Source organism: Cetorhinus maximus, chromosome 20 (genome assembly GCF_964194155.1).
Source record: "Cetorhinus maximus chromosome 20, sCetMax3.hap1.1, whole genome shotgun sequence".
In the NCBI taxonomy this organism is placed as follows: domain Eukaryota; kingdom Metazoa; phylum Chordata; class Chondrichthyes; order Lamniformes; family Cetorhinidae; genus Cetorhinus; species Cetorhinus maximus.
This window is the reverse complement of record NC_135898.1, coordinates 49826987-49843796: the sequence shown is the minus strand read 5'-3', so window position 1 is coordinate 49843796 and position 16810 is coordinate 49826987. Positions and strand designations below refer to the sequence as shown.

The 16810-nt window shown below is 40.8% G+C and overlaps 2 protein-coding genes across 2 annotated transcripts in view; one reads left to right on the top strand and one right to left on the bottom strand.

The window, feature by feature from the left end:
* slc18a2 (solute carrier family 18 member 2) overlaps window positions 1–11190 on the top strand; it is a 74506-nt gene extending 63316 nt beyond the window's left edge. Inside the window, exon 14 of the mRNA XM_078564658.1 lies at window positions 11103–11190. Within this exon, the coding sequence (XP_078420784.1) occupies window positions 11103–11116 (14 nt within the window). The 3' untranslated portion in view covers window positions 11117–11190. The remainder of the gene's footprint in view (window positions 1–11102) is intronic.
* Window positions 1–16810, bottom strand: part of pdzd8 (PDZ domain containing 8) — a 205203-nt gene that overhangs the window by 10614 nt on the left and 177779 nt on the right. The window contains exon 4 of the mRNA XM_078564649.1: window positions 4814–4976. Within this exon, the coding sequence (XP_078420775.1) occupies window positions 4814–4976 (163 nt within the window). The remainder of the gene's footprint in view (window positions 1–4813; window positions 4977–16810) is intronic.

The following is a 16810-nucleotide window of genomic DNA, read 5'->3' as shown; positions in this document are numbered from 1 at the left end:
TGCCTCATCTATAATCCTGGCTTAGATCAACTAATTTAGCACAGACCAGCAGCTGATCTGGTCTTGTGGCTCAATCAGTACCACACCAACAATTATCCAATGCTATGTTGAACCACCTCTTGGAAGCTCTCCTCCAAGCCACTCACCATCCTGACTTGGAAATATATTGGTATTCCTTCATTGTCACTGGGTCAAAATCCTAGAACTCCCTCCCTAACAGCACTGTGGGTGTACCGACACCACAGGGACTGCAGCAGTTCAAGAAGGCAGCTCACCACCACCTTCTCAAGGGCAATTAGGCATGGACAATAATTGCTGGCCTAGCGAGCGGCTCCCACATCCCGTAAATGAATAAAAATATCATTTTAGTTATTTTTCTTGACTCTCCATTGACTCTGGCTGAATGAATGGGCTACCTATTTCACATCTCCACTAATGTTGTTCTAAATTAGCTGCCAGAAATCACTTAAGAGCATCCTACCAACGTTGACATATCCTTGACACCTGACCACCACTTGTCACTCTATGGTAAAGCAGCTAAGATCAGCAACTTGTGAGGCTGCATCCCACTGCTTTCTGTGTTGTGCAGTGAAGATCCTATGTTATGCTATGCTTACACATCAAACTTACAGCATATTCTGCAAAGCACATTGTAAAGGAACAGAAACCTGCAAGTTGGCTAAATATATATGTGTGTATACATGCAAAGCAAAGAGGTATGACAGATAACGGAGCTACTGAACAGTACAATAACAGTTACTAATATTGTGCCTTTAACGTAACAGAACATGCCACAGCGCTCCACAGGAGCATTATAAAACAAATTATAACACTGACATATGGAGATATAAGCTTGGTCAAAGAGGTAGGTTTTAAGAAGTGTCTTAAAGGAGAAAAGCAAAGTAGAGAGATGGCAAGGTGTAGGAAGGGTATTCCAGAGCCTGGGGCCTAGGTAACTGAAGGTATTGGCCACCATTGGTGGAGCAGTTAAAATTAGGGATTCACAAGAGGCCAGAATTAGAGGATCACCGATATCTCAAGAGGTGGAGGTTACTGAGATAGGCAGGGGCAAGGCCATGAAGGGATTTGAAAACAAGGATGAGACTTTTAAAATCAAGATATTGCTTGACCAGAAACCAATGTAAGTTACCGAGCACATGGGTGATAGGGAAACAGTACAGGAAATACCAAGGAAGAGCTAAGGTCTATTTCTTATATTGTACATTTAATCCGAACAAAATAGAAAGTATATTCCAAAAGTTACCAGAGACGACACTGTTGTGTTGCACCACGGAAAGAAGAACAAAAGTATAGCATGTACAGATGCAGCCGCAATTGAAGTTAAACCGCGTTATCTGATTTGAAATGTTCTAGCTATGATTTCAGTTATGGATGTGAAGATTATTCTGTTTTTAAGCAAAAGGCAGGATTCTGAATCACTGCCATTATGAGGTGCTAACTCTCAATTTATACTCAGATGAACAAAGTAGGGCAGAACTACAAATAAAATTCATGGACACTATTATTTCATGGTGGCACCTGCTATACAATAGCTCCCATATTGGCCAATAAATTGACAAGATCCATTGTAATGGAAATTGAATTGAATTGAGTTCCCTTCATGTGGTGAATGGAGCTGCATGCATTTATTTTTTTTAAACAAAAGAGCAATTTTCTACATCAAACCAGAGCTTTGTTTGAAACCACTGGCAGTAGAGCACAACCACATAAACAGAGGGCAAATCAACCTTTAAAATCAGTCCCATGAATGTCAGCATGCTAAAGTCAGGTGGATAAAGGACCTATGGCAAGGTGCTGCCTTTGCCTTTCTCCTTCATGGTGTATAATCCACAGTTTTTGGCAATTTACTTACAGCTGCAGGGCCTCAGAAATATATTTGGTAATTGTACATTTGGCTTGCTCCAATATTACCGTTAAAACGGGATCCAACTGAATCACACTGACCTCCACCTAAAATCTTCTGTTTAAACCAAATGGGCTAACATACATTGCAGGCTTCTCTCAACTCCCCACGCTAAATGTTCAGAGATGGGTGCTAAGGTATAATTTATATCATGGAAATATTTATACAGCCAGTCTGAGTGATGAGCAACTGGGTTTCCATTTATTTGGTCATCAATCTGAATCTCTGCAGCATTTCCACTGGAATAACATGCAATCCAAATTTGAAACAAGGAGCTTTCAACAGAGTTTAAGAACTATTTTTTATTTTTAATAATTCAAGGAAGCGTAGGTTATTATTTAACTCTGTCATGGAAAAGTATGTAGAGTTTATATCTCCACTCCAATCAAACTAATATTCCCAGTAAACCATTTATAGAAATGAACCTGCAGACAGAAGGAATAAAAAACACATTTGAGAAAACAAATTATGACTACTTATCATAATCAAACTAGCTGGCAGCACTTGATGACAGGATTGAGCTTAGCTGTAATATTCCTCGGTGACTGAACCGTTTCAACATTCATGGCAAAGGCTCGTACGTGAATACTGAGGCAAAGGAAAGTGTCTGGTCATCTATAGCCCAGAAGTAGTCAATGCCTTCAGACAAGGCGAGAGGGGAAACACCGGCAAGAATAGACGATACTCAAATCAAGCTCATAATAGTCCAAAATAAAAAGGCAATTTCCAGATTTTATGACCCAGAGAGACCTTCAGCTAAATAAATCAATACGAAAGGAAAGGTAAACAGGAACAATGTTAATATTTTGTGCAAGTGTGAGTATATGTCACAGTCATTGGGTTAAAAATAAAAAGGGCATGAGGAAAATGTAAAATTCTATCTTCCTATATTATTCTTGATAAGTGGCTCATCACAACCCCTACTAGGTGAGCAAGGTTGGGGACATCTGCGTCAATATTATTTCCTGTGCTTAAGAGAGCACAGGCCACCAGGCCAGCCCAATTTAAAGAGCATGTCACTCAGGGAAAGGACAGTACAATGCAAACTGTGTTGTTTGTGCCTTTATTCTCTCCTTCAGATTTTTGTACACTCAAGCTCCCAAGGCACATTTCCTCTGGACGTCACATAAAACTAGTGGATCTCACATGGCTTCACTTGTGGAAAGTCAGGGTAAAGTGTAGTGATGCAATAGGTATGTATAAGATCTGCAGCTTAGGAGTTGATGAAACGCCAGCTAATGGTAGAAGTGTGCAGTTACTACTGTGATTACATCAATAGAATGAAAATGCACAAATGTGCAGTGTGTAATATACATAAAATACCGACACAAAGAAGCTGAAGACACAGAAGGCTTAATGTGCATAACAGCACCTTTTTGAGAATTTGTTTAGGGATGGGAGCAACGTTGACAAGGCTCCATTATTTCCTATCATTGAGGTTTTGATGATTGATTTTACAACTGGTTGGTTTGCAAGGCTACTTCAGGGGGCATTACGCGTCAACTATAGAATCCGAGAGAGGAATTGTATGTAGGCCAGACAGGTTCCCTTTTTGAAAGACACTAGTGAATCAGGTGGTTTTAATTGTGCCAGAATTATGGCCACACAGTTCACAGTATTTAAAATGAGAATAAAGGCAAGTTTTTCAATTATTAATAGTGCAATTTCAATTGCTTCAACCAGAGGTAGCCCAGCGTAGCTTACAAAGCCTCAGAAACTTGTACACAAAATTGACAATACTATAATCTTCCTTTTCAGGCATCATCTAATATTTTTAATTAGCTCCTTAATATGGATACTCTCCAAAACATTCAAGATCAAAAGAAAATATTGTTAGAATACACAGCAATCTGCTGCAGACCCAACCAGAGGGTTTCAGGCTTTTTTGCATGGGTGAATCCTCTGAAAAATACTGACAGAGACTAAGGGCCTCTCCCTGGTAACTTCCATCACTAGCTACCTGAAGAAAAACAATGCTAACAGTGTAGAATGTTTTTTAAAATTATTATTTAATAGCAACGGAAACAATGAGCTGGCAAGTCAAGTCTTACAGGAAAAATAATCATACATACAAAATGCTCATGGCACTGCCCTATGGCTCGTGGTATTGCCGACTGCAAACGTACACAGAAATTCTGATGATTTCATGGATGGCCTGGTAGGCCTGCGGTGCATGAACCCCGGTTTGTAAAGGTATATACAATACAAAAGCAACCTGTTCTTCTTTTTGTCACAACTTTTCTTTTGTATTTTGGTACTACTACATCCAGTATGCCGAACCTGCCTCTCATTTCTCATAAACTGCAGATAGACAATATCCCACATGTTCTCCCTCCTGGTGTGTTTTAAATGTGTTGAAAACAACATGTTGCATTGGCTTCACCTCAAAATCATTCTCACCCAAGGTCTCAAAAAGGTACCTCCCCACACCGCACCCACCCCCTAGCCTTCTTTTCACATAAATAATTTTTCTCAACGCTCCTGCTCAATTTATCTGAAATGTTATTTCTATTTCTCTCTCCAAAAATGCTCCCCGACCTTCTGAGTATCAGCACCTTTATTTTCCTAAATTAACTCATGGGTTCCTGCTCTTTTCATCTTCAGGTGCCCTGGTCAATTTAACAAAACAATGGAAAATAAATAATCCAAGCAAACATCAATCCAAATTATATGAATGTATTAGACAAACAACAGTGTATCATAAAGTTTAGAGCAACACAATATTTGGGAAATTTCAGGTGCAAAATATAAGGCACACTTTACTACCCAGATTGAGCATAGTCTAGATTTGACATTAAGTTTACAAGCTTTGAAAATGTGTAAAATTCCATGTATAGGAATTAATTTGCTGGTTTTCACTCTAATTATATAAACATGATATGTTCTCACCTCCAATCGCGATGAGACGATCTCCTTTTTGGAGGTCAGCAGCTGCAGCCGATGAGTTAGGGGTCACAGTTTCAACACTAACGTGCACTGCATCTCCATCACTGCCCTGGATTTGGCGGAAAGTCAGTCCTACGCTTTGTGAATTTCCTTTAATTAGCTCTACCTAATTAAAAAGAATAAAAATAATTACACTCACAAAACATTATAGCTAGATTTTCCAATACAAGTTGCAAGCACAGCGGTAATTAGTATATGGGCGAACTTCGTTAATAAGTTGTTTTGAAAATGCATGTGGATGGGAGAGCATTTAGAGAGCTCTTTTTATGCAACATAATTTTACTAGTTTGGAGGAAATTAGATACAAAACAAGGAACAGCTATATCAAGAACTGTAAGTTAAGAAGAGACCTGTTACAAAAGGATGGAATAAAGTGCATATTTCATGTCTTTTTTTTATTCATATAATTTATAGGATAGTTAAATCTTAACCTTTTTAAAGGTAAGTCACTTTAAATGAGAACTACTGTAAGAATGCAAGGCATGTTAACACTCTCTAATTGCACATAAATTTTAATATTGAAAACACCCATTGCTGGAATAGAGGAATTATCTTTATGGACCACATTAGCCTAAATACCAATTTAAATGCTGCAAAATGTTAAGGAACTGCTCATCAGTTTCCAAGTGAACATGCCATTTTTGGCATTGCCACTGAAAACTGTGTCAATAATGCACGCTTACAAATGAATTAAAGAATTATCAAAGCAACTCCGGTATCAACAGTGTGTACAGGTTTTATCACTATACAGTTGTGTGAAAGACAATGATCAAAATATAACTTGCTTCAAAATTCAGAACTGTGTCAAAATTGCAGATAATATTTAATTATCTCCTTTGGTCAAAATTTCTTGGCTATAAGTTATCTGAGTTTAATCTTTATCAGTTCAACAAGCAGCAAAGGAAACCACCAAGCCTCTAGGGCAATAAGGGCAAATAACAGAAAAAGGAGCTAAACAATGCTCAGAGTATGAGCAATATCGTGCAGAAGGCAGGACACAGAATTAATTGGAATCTTTATCATATGTAGAACAGTGAGAGAGCACATGTCGCGGGGAAGGGGGAGAAAGATGGAAACAACCAGTTGATATTACTTTTGTTCACTACCTCACTTCCTATTATTTGAATTAAAATGATCCGAGGTATACTATGCTTGTGTGAAATGTCTGCATAAAAGCTTAGGAACTTCCCTTAAAATCACTGGTTTTGCACAATACAGCAGGAATGGTTATTTGAAAATGTTAACCCTTGAATATCTGAGAAGACCTTGGAGAAGCTAAGGGAGGGAAATATTATGTATACCTAGTAACTTATTAAAGTTTAATTTTATACCCTAGTGACTAATAATGTAGGTAAACGCATTATAATCATAAATTTCCAGTGCTATTAACAAATGTATAACTTCACAGAACGCAAAGTTTATCCTGAGAACCAGAAAAGCCATTAATGCTTCATAAGCAGCTAAGTACAGAGAAAAGCCCACAGAGCCTGTGAGTTTTTCCTCTTTAAAATCCTTTTTTGTTGCAGATCTAATCAAAAGCACCTTGATTACAAAGCACAAATACCTTTTCTTAAACAAGACTTTAAAATCACTTAATAGTAAAATATTCCATTATCTCCTTGAGGTGGGCTTTTCCTCATTCTTTCAATACTGTTTAACATCCACATCCAAATAGAATATGGCACAATCTGTGGAGATTAGCACGTTGCAGAACCATGGCTTTGGAAGCTTTGCTCCACAGTGTGTTTTCCGCAGAAAGTCTTCCTCACTGTTGTATACAAGCACATACTGAATGAACACCACTGACTTTTGGCCCAGAGGAGGAAGTACAATGGGATTAGCACGGATGGCAAAAAAAACATATATGCACAGGAAATAAAGTACCAAGCAGCACTAGGCCAGAAAGAGAATCTAGGGGAAAGCTAGGCAAGAACCTTTCAACAACAATAACAACAGCTTGCATTTATACAACGCCTTTAACATAGTAAAAGGTCCCAAGGTGCTTCACAGGAACATTATCGAACTGAGCCGCATCAACTGAATGTTGAGTTACACTTAAAGAATGAGAAAGATCTTATCTACAATATGTATCCTAACATTCTTTGCCATTCTTTGAACTTTCACATACAAACACAAAATGGTGCAGAAGCTGGATCTGAATGCCTGAAGACTTAATTGTTGCAGGCGGCTTGGGAGTAGCAGCATCAGAGAGCACACCTCCTGTACCAATAGATCAAGACAAAACTGCTGAGTGAAAGCATACAAATTATTCAAGTAGTTGCTCTGCAGATAGCATTTGAGTAAAACTCTGTATATTAGCCTGTGAAATAAGCATAGTCCAGCTAGAGTAGGGCCAGCTTTCCACTGTCATCCCTGGTGAACTGGGAACCTGTTCTATTATTCACTCAATTCCATAATCCATTTAGTGACCAGTTCACTCAAAACCTTGTGCTTATATAAAGCAAAACAACTGCCTGGAATGATTAATACTTCAATTCTAACTACACAGAGAGTGAGCATTAGATAAAGATTAGCAAAATGATCTTGTCCTTTCATAAGAAAGGCAAGGTAACAGAGAGAAGTTTGGCATTATGGTTTCTCAAGATAAGTCGAAATAGGGTCCAACCACAGTTAGTTAAAATAGCAGCTATGACTGATCACTGTCTTATGCAAGTGTCAAGAAAGATACAGTAGTATATATTCACTAAGGAAAACTGAAAGTTGGCAGGATTTGAGAAATTTAAGGTCACAAGAAACTATACATTCAAATCATTTTGACCTCCTTCATTAGAACAAGAACCAAATCCCAGATGAAAGTAAAATTATAACTGTATTCCCCAAATGAATTATCCACAACTAAGGTGAGTGGCACAGCGATTTCATAATGGACAAGGGTGCTTTTCTCTTAAGAATTTAGAAAGAGCTAACTGAGAGTAACTTTCTTCAGTGAGAGAAAGCGACCATCTTAGAAAGTACCTATTTAGGCCACTTCCCACCAATTACTAGAACTAGTTAGCTACTAACCATTTTGGCCATTCTATACACCACAGACGACTTGAGAATAACCAACACCTGAGAACTCCTGTTATAAGGTTTGCTGATGATACTAAACTACATGACTAATGTCAACTGACTGCACTTAAACAGATCCAAACCAAATAATCAGAGAGAGCTTTTAATCCGAATAAATGCAAAGTAAAATTTATTGCCCTGCATGTCAACACTGTTGGATGCAAGGGCTGGGATTTTCTGGCCCCGTTGCGGACAGGACCCTCCACGGCGAGGTGGCACCCCAGCCAGAAGTCCATTGGCTTGCAGCGGGATCAAAACATCCCGGCGGCAGGTGGGTGCAGAAAATTCCGCCCATGGTGTTGCAAACTTGAAAACAAATCTGAAATGGAAAATGTTCTCAATTTTTTTTTAAATTGTGGCATTTACATCATATAGAGTGTAACAAAAGCTGTATTATATAATTAACAATGACCTCCCATAGCTGCATGTGAAAGATTCTACAATACCCAATAGAGACATTTTGCCTCAGTACTTAAGTATCCGTATTTTCCAGTGCTTGTCCTGAAAACCTATTTTGCAGCCACATAGGCTCTAACTAAGAAAACTCCAAATAACCAAAGTTGCAACAGATATAAATCTTTTTTTGTTTTTGCCAACCCTCAATTTGTTCACCAACTTAATCAAAAGGTCAAGAAAATGTTATTGGCAAATTGCCAAGATAGCTAGTGGCAACATGAGCAATAATTTTCTTCCACTGAAGAAAAAGCTTTAAGGATTAGATTACTGGGAATTTGAAATCAACCAACATAGTCAAACAGAAACGTATAATTAGCTTTGAGACATTACAATTCTTTTGGAGATTGGTAGTGATGTGACACAATTAAGAAAGAGATACAAGAAGCCCTCTTGAACTAATGCAAGGGATCCCTCAGCACATCAGGACCAATATTACTCAACTGATGGCATTATCCAAGCTTAGCATCTAACGTTTAAAGTGCTCATTTTTAATCAGACAACCAAGCCAAAAAGTCATAAATTACTCTGTTTACAATACAAATTACTATAAACCAGAAGTGAAAAAATATGCATAATTACAGAACAATTCTTTATTTAATTTGAGAAGAATTGTATTGTGGACATGTTATTTTTGAATATGTCACTATAGATAACACTCAAAATCATTCTTCCCCATTGTTCTCCGAATAATGTAAATTCTATTTTTGTGACGACAATGCTACATAATTCTTAAAGGATTAAAAACCCTTTTTTATTCAATTCTGTGATCATCAAGATAAGGGATATAATTGCTGGGGCATGGATCATTTTCCATTTGGGCCTCCCAGTATCTGAATCAAGGTTGGTTAACTGGAATGTAAAACGTGCTCTATTCTACCCCAGTAATGTAACTCATCACTGTATCACTGTTGATCTCAGAATTGAATATACTCAATGGTGAGCATCCACAGCTTTTTGTGGCAGAGAATACCAATCTGAGATAAGTTTGTCTCCAAAAGTAACAAGTGGGTGCACTCAGTTTGGCCTACACAACACCAATTACTGCACGTGTGAAAATGTCACAAATTCAGACCTACCATAGACACACTCTCAGGTTTAGTGGTGTCAGTCACTCTGTTAAGTAGTATGAGTCTTTTGTTTTTACCCAAGTTGGTTCACACTATATGTACTAGTACAATATCATATTCTAGGAATGTAACAAAAGCACCTGCTTGAGATATGGACTGGATTATCACATCTTCAACTGAGGTGAGGATTGGTACAAATCATTACACTCTTCATTTGGCATTGCAATGAACATACAGAGCAATAGTTGTGATCAGATTTATTTCAGTTTAATTAAGGCAACTTATCCTCATAATAAAATTACACACATGCTACCCCATGTCAGCATTACTTGACTAAAAGACAAGGTCTTCGAATTGTTCCTGCAACATTTTAGACTTCAGGCCTGCCTAAGAGTAATAGACATAACTTTCACTTGAACAAAATCTGGCTGCCTTCACAGCTTTTTGAAAAAACAACTTTCTCTCAGACCGTGTCCCAGCCCCTATCTTCATATATCTTTTCACAGACAGAGATGAAAGAGCTTTTGATTGTATGGCTGCAAGCTAATTTTGATTATCCAGAGAAACTAATAAATTACATATTTTCTTTCTATTTAGCATATTACCCACCCTTTGTCTTGATGTCTTCTTAACTCTTAAGAGTGCACATTCGTTTTAAATACCCAGCATTAAAAAAATAATTTTTTACAAATCATTTTTATGGAAAAATGATCAAAACATCCCCAAAAAAAGATAAACAACCACAATGACTTAGAGTACCAAGAGCGTTAACTTTTGCGGAAAGGCTAAGGAAGTTGAATTTATTTTATTTGTTAAAGACTTTGAAGTGATCAAATTGAAGTTCTCAAGATTGAAGAAGTCGTTTTCCAAAGTCATCTGGACAAATTAATGCCTCTGGCAAGGGTTTGAAATATCAAGGCACACAGGTTTAAAATTAGGAACTTGGAGCTAAGAAGGAAAATCAGGCACTACATCAACATAGTAACAGAACTTGAAGTAAACAGGGAACTGTTTACAATTTATATAAATGACTTAGATGAGGGGATGGGTGGGGTGGTTGCCAAATTTACTGATGACACAAAGATAGGTAGGAAAGTAAGTAAGAAAGTAAGCTGTGAAGAGGACAAAAGGAGGCTACAAAAGATATAGATAGGTTAAGTGAGTGGGCAAAGATCTAACAAACGGAGTATAAAATGGGAAAATGTGAAATTGTCCATTTTGGCAGGAAGAATAAAAGAGAAGCATGTTATCTAAATGATGAGAGTCTGCAGAGCTCTGAAATGCAGAAGAATCTGGGTGCCTAAGTGCATGAACCACAAGAGGCTAGTATGCAGATACAGCAAGTAATTAGGAAAGCTAATAGAATGTTATCATGTATTGCGAGGGGAATTGAATACAAAAGTTGGGAGATTATGCTTCAGTTATACAGAGCATTAGTGAGACCACATCTGGAGTACTGTGTAGAGTATTGGTCACCTTATTTAAAGAAGGATGTAAATGCATGTCAACCTGTGCTGTCAGCTTTTCTACTGTAATTTAAATGGCTCTGTCTGATTAAAAAAAAACCTGATTTGGACACTTGAAAAAAACCTACATGAAGAAAATCTAACCATCTGCTCCATTATATTGATTCTCAGGCACTCTGCTTTGAAATTGAAATGAAATGGAACTCCCTGTGGGTGTACCTATACACATGGACTGTAGCTCACCACCACCTTCTCAAAGGCATTTAGGGATGGGCAATAAAATCTGGCCCAGCTTCGATGCCCACATCCCACGAAAGAATACAAAAAAAATGTGCACCTTCTGTTCTTTCCTTCCCACAGAGTAGTCTATTGTTTAGACTGCTGTAACTATTCTGAATACTTGGCTTTTCAAGTGCTAATTCAGCAGGTTCGGCACAGTATGTGTTCCATTATCCAAAAATGAATAAAGTTTCAAGGAGTTGTAATACAGGTTGTCATTTGATGTGGTTTCTGGTTTGTTGACACAAAACTAACAGGATTATAAGTAGTACAAAGTTTTTTCACAAGGCAGAATACATTCTTTCCCAGTATCAATGATATTGAAGCTTTTAATAAGATGGTGATGGGTTTATTTTTTTCTCAAGGAATATAAAGTATTTTCCATTGGAATTTGAGGACTATACATTGTGCATACTGGGTAAGTGGGTTTGGGGGATACACAGAGGTGGCATTGGTGATAGAGGATACATAGTGGGATGGGGGTGGAGGAAGAGGCAGAGAAGTGCCATGGGGTGGTATGGGCAATCTGAGGGGCATGTGCTGACATGTGGGGTGGGGGAAGGGAGGTGAGGTTTAGGAGGTCTTTAATCAATGTTGAGAGCTGGAATACTGTGTTGGAGAACCAAGGTGGGCCTTTTAACCTGCCCACATCTGCACCCACTCTCCTCAAGCACCCAAGCGCAGCTCGCAAACTGCAATGTGAATCTAACCCCAGTTTGAAAAGACAAATAGGGTTTATGAAGATGCACATGGGGCGTGTGTGCAGTTTGCGGGTAATAAAAGTGTGCAGGTTGGGTTTTCCGGAGCGCAGAGGAAGATTCGGGCCCTAGTGTCAAAGTTAAATGACAATTTGAGCGATAGGTCACCTGAACATTTTTTGCAGCACTAACTGGAACTTCGTAATTTTGGAGATGATATTTACTCCATAACAAGACTCCAGTATGACAGGCCTGTAGCTGAGAAATGTGGGCAATGTCTGGAAAGAGGCTCCAGTTTACTGAGAACTTGGAATCAGGAAGGTAAAAAGCAAACACTTGATCATACACAGGGAACCCTGGATTTTCATACATTGTGTCACACCAAAGAGTTTTGCCATGCCTTTTTTGTTCATAAGCATACAACAGATTAATTTAAATCTACTAAAATGTGTTATTCCATCACTTACTTCACTATCCCCATAGCCGTCAAGTATCCAAAAATCAGTCAATCTCATTGAAAATACTGAACAACTGAGCATCCACATACCTCTGCAGCAAAGAGCTCCAGTTTCACAGCCCTTTGCCTTTGAGTGAAAACATTTCTGCTCATTATCAGTCCCAAATGGCCAAACAATGTTCTAGACTCTCCAGTCAGTGGAAACAACCTACAGTATCTACCCTGTCAAGCCCCTTAAGAATTTTATATGTTTCAATGAGATCACCTCTGATTCTTTTAAACTCTTCAAGAATATAAGCCTAGTCTACTCAATTTCTCCTCACAGGACAATCCTCTCATCCCAGGAATCAGTCCTGTGCATCGTTGTTGTGCTTTCTCTAGGCGAAGTAATTAGATAAGACGACAAAAACTGTATAATACTAACATAACATATGCCTTCCTAATTGATTGCTGCACCTGCAGGATAATTTTCTGCAATTTGTGTACAAGGATACACAGGTCCCTCTGAATGCCAACATTGCTCAGTGTCTTACCATTTAAAAAAAATTCTGCTTTTCTGTTATTCCTTCCAACGTGGATAACTTCCAATTCTCTCCACATTATGTTCCATGTTCCCACCTAAATTTGTATCACCTGGAAACTTGGATACATTACACTTGCGTCTTATATCTAAGTCATTGATACAGGTTGTAAACGGCTGGGGCCCAAGCATCTTACGGTATATCACTAGTTACAGACTGCCAATCTGGAAATGACCCGTTTATTCCTACTGTAGTAATTAGAGTCTTATTTAGTGTATAATGTACCTTTAAGAATAATACTTGTTAAGGAAGATCATATGATCTGTTGTAACCAATAGGAGAGTAGCACGGGCTACCTCAGGCAGTCAGTGTGGAGATAGAGTTGGAGTTGAAAGCACACGTGTAGTTGCTGCTGAGAATATTGTAAATAAACTCAACGTTTCCACCCAAGAAGTGCCTGCAGATCAACTCTCTCATTAATAGCACAACTCGGCCACCCTTCAACACCTATTCTTTGTTTTCTGTCTGTTAAACAATCCTCAATCCATGCTAATATATTACCCTCAATCCCATGAGCCCTAATTTTGTGTAATAGTCCCTTGAGTGACACCTTATCAAATACTTTTTGAACATCAAAATACACTGGGCCGTAACTTCCAACGAGCATCGGAAAGTGCTGGCCCGCAGAAAGTCCTCTTACTAAGTCCTCCTTACTAACATCTGGGGGCTAGTGCCAAAATTGGGAGAGCTGTCTGATAGACTAGTCAAGCAACAGCCTGACATAGACTCCACCATCACCATCCCTGGGTATGTCCTGTCCCACCGGCAGGACAGGCCCAGCAGTGGCGGCGGCGCAGTGGCATACAGTCAGGAGGGAGATGCCCTGGGAGTCCTCAAAAACGGCTTCGGACCCCATGAAGTCTCATGGCATCAGGTCAAACACGGGCAAGGAAACCTCCTGCTGATTACCACGTACCGTCCTCCCTCAGCTGATGAATCAGTTCTCCTCCATGTTGTACATCACTTGGAGGAAGCACTGAGGGTGACAAGGGCGCAGAATATTCTCTGGGTGGGAGACTTCAATGTCCATCACCAAGAGTGGCTTGGTAGCACCACTACTGACCGAGCTGGCCGAGTCCTAAATGACACAGCTGCTAGGCTCCACCACCGACGCACAGTAACAGCAGTGTGTACCATCTACAAGATGCACTGCAGGAATTCACCAAGGCTCCTTCGGCAGCACCTTCCAAACTCACAACCACTACCACCTAGAAGGACAGGGGCAGCAGATAAATGGGAACACCACCACCTGGAAGCTCCCCTCCAAGTCACCCACATCCTGACTTGGAAATATATCGCCGTTTCTTCACTGTCACTGGGTCAAAATCCTGGAACTCCCTTCCTAACAGCACTGTGGTTGTACCTACACCACATTGACTACAGCGGTTCAAGAAGGCAGCTCACCACCACCTTCTCAAGGGCAACTAGGGATGGGCAATAAATGCTGGCCCAGCCAGCGAAGCCCACATCCCGTGAATGAATAAAAAAAAATTAGAGGAAATAAATATGCACCTACTTGGTCTTGAAAAATGCATGGCCGCTTTCTTTCGCCGGAGCTGCTTGGGGCCTGCAGTGAAAGCATCCTCACAGGCCCCAGCTAAAGTGTAGGTCCAGCGAATTCAAGGAGGCTATGCCCCCTTTTTTTAAGAAAACAGCACTAGCTGCCATCAAGCAGGTAAGTTTAAAGGGCCAGGGGAATTGACAGGCCAGGGAGAAGCTAAGTGTCTAAGGTAACTGAATAGGATTTGGGGATTGGGGTGTATGCGGGTGGCCCAGGGATCTGAGGTCCTGGGGGGTGTTGTGAGATTAGAGGGTGGTATTCAGGGATTCCAAGGTCAGGTTGGGGAGGAGGGGTTCCAAGGTCAAGGGGAGTGGGGGTGTGTGGCCCGAGGGTTCCAAGGGTGGGGGGGTCCGAGGACGGAGGGGGTGGGGGCGTCCGAGGATGGGGGGTCCAAGGTCGACTACGCAGATGACCACTTGTGCAGGAGGTGCCTCCGACTGGTGCAACTCAAGCTCCGAGTTTTGGAGGTTGAGCAGCAGCTGGGGTCACTAAAGTTGGGGGGGGTTCTGAGACAAGGGGTCAATAGTCAGGGGTGGAGGGGGCGTCTGAGGTCGGGGGGGTGGGAGTCCAAGATCAACCATGCAGATGACCATGTGTGCAGGAGGTGCCTCCAACTGGAACAACTTGAGCTCCGGGTTTTGGAGCTTGAGCGGCAGCTGGGGACACTACAGTGCATTTACAAGGCTGAGGTTCGTTTCAGGACGTGGTCACCCCACAGCTTAAGGAGGTGTAAGCAGAGAGGGAATGGGTGACCGCCAGACAGAAGAAGGGGATCGGACAGGTAGTGAGGAAATCCCCCGAGTTCATCTCACTCGCAAACCATTTTTCAGCCTCGGAAAACAGTGAGAGTGATGGTTCCCCAGTGGAGTCAACCAGAGCAAAGGCCATAGCACTGTGGGTGGTCCAGCTGCTCAGGGTGGGAGGAAGAAGTGTGGAAGGGCAATAGCGGTAGGGGATTTGTTAGTGAGGGGAGTAGACAGGCGCTTCTGCGGGCGTAGACGTGACTCCAGGATGGCATGTTACCTCCCAGGCGCCAGGGTCCAGGATGTTACGGAACGGTTGCAGAACATTCTGTGGGGGGAGGGTTTACAGCCAGTGATCGTGGTCCATATTGGGACCAATGACATAGGAAGAAAAAGAAATGAGGTCCTGCAAGCAGACTTTAGGGAGTTAGGTAGGAAATTGAAAAGCAGGACTTCAAAGGTAGCAATCTCCGGATTACTCCTGGTGCCACACAGTAGTGAGTATAGGAACAGAAGGGTAGAGCAGATGAACACATTGCTGGAGAGATGGTGCAGGAGGGAGTACCTGGGGCATTGGGAGCATTTCTGGGGGAGGTGGGACCTGTACAAGTTGAACAGTTACATCTGAACAGGAACGGGTCCAACATCCTCGCGGGGAGGTTTGTCAATGCTATTGGGGCGGATTTAAACTAAATTGGCAGGGGGATGGGGTCCTGAAAAGTAGTTCAGAGAGGAGAGAAACTGAGATGGAATTAGAAGTTAAAATGCCAGTAAGTGAGTCTGGAAGGCAGAGGAAACGTAGGCCAGATAAGAAAGAAGTGAGTTTAGCAAGTCTAAATGGAATATATTTTAATGCAAGGAGCATGAGGAACAAGACAGATGAGCTGAGGGCACAGATAGGCACGTGGGAGTATGGGATCATAGCTATGACTGAGACTTGGTTCAAAGGAGGGCAGGATTGGCAGCTCAACATTCCTGGTTATAGGGTATTCAGATGAGATAGCGAGGGGGATAGAAGAGAAGGGGGTTTGCAATATTGATCCAGGTATAAACTATAGCAGTGAGGAGGGATGGTATCTTGGAAAGATCACCAAGTGAAGCGATATGGGTAGAAGTAACAATCACAAAAGGGGCAAACACTCTGTTGGGTGTGTACTGTAGGCCTCCCAAACAGTCAGGGAGAGATAAAGGACCAAATATGTAATCAAATTTCAGAGAATAGGCAGTAATAGTATGGAATTTTAACTACGCCAATATTGACTAGGATAGTTTTAGTGTGCAAGGTTGGGAGGGAGCAAAGTTAAACTGCATCCAGGAGAATGTTTTTAGCCAATACGTAGAAAGCCCAACAAGGGAGGGGGCAGTTCTGGACCTAATATTCGGAAATGAGCCCGGGCAGGTGGAAGGCGTATCAGTAGGGGAGCATTTTGGATATAGCAACCATAACTCAGTAATGGATAGTTATGGGAAAGGATAAGCTTGGGCCGGGAATAAAAGTTCTAAACTGGGGGAAGGCTAATTTTACTAAGATGAAACACGATTTGGCCTAAGTGGATTGAG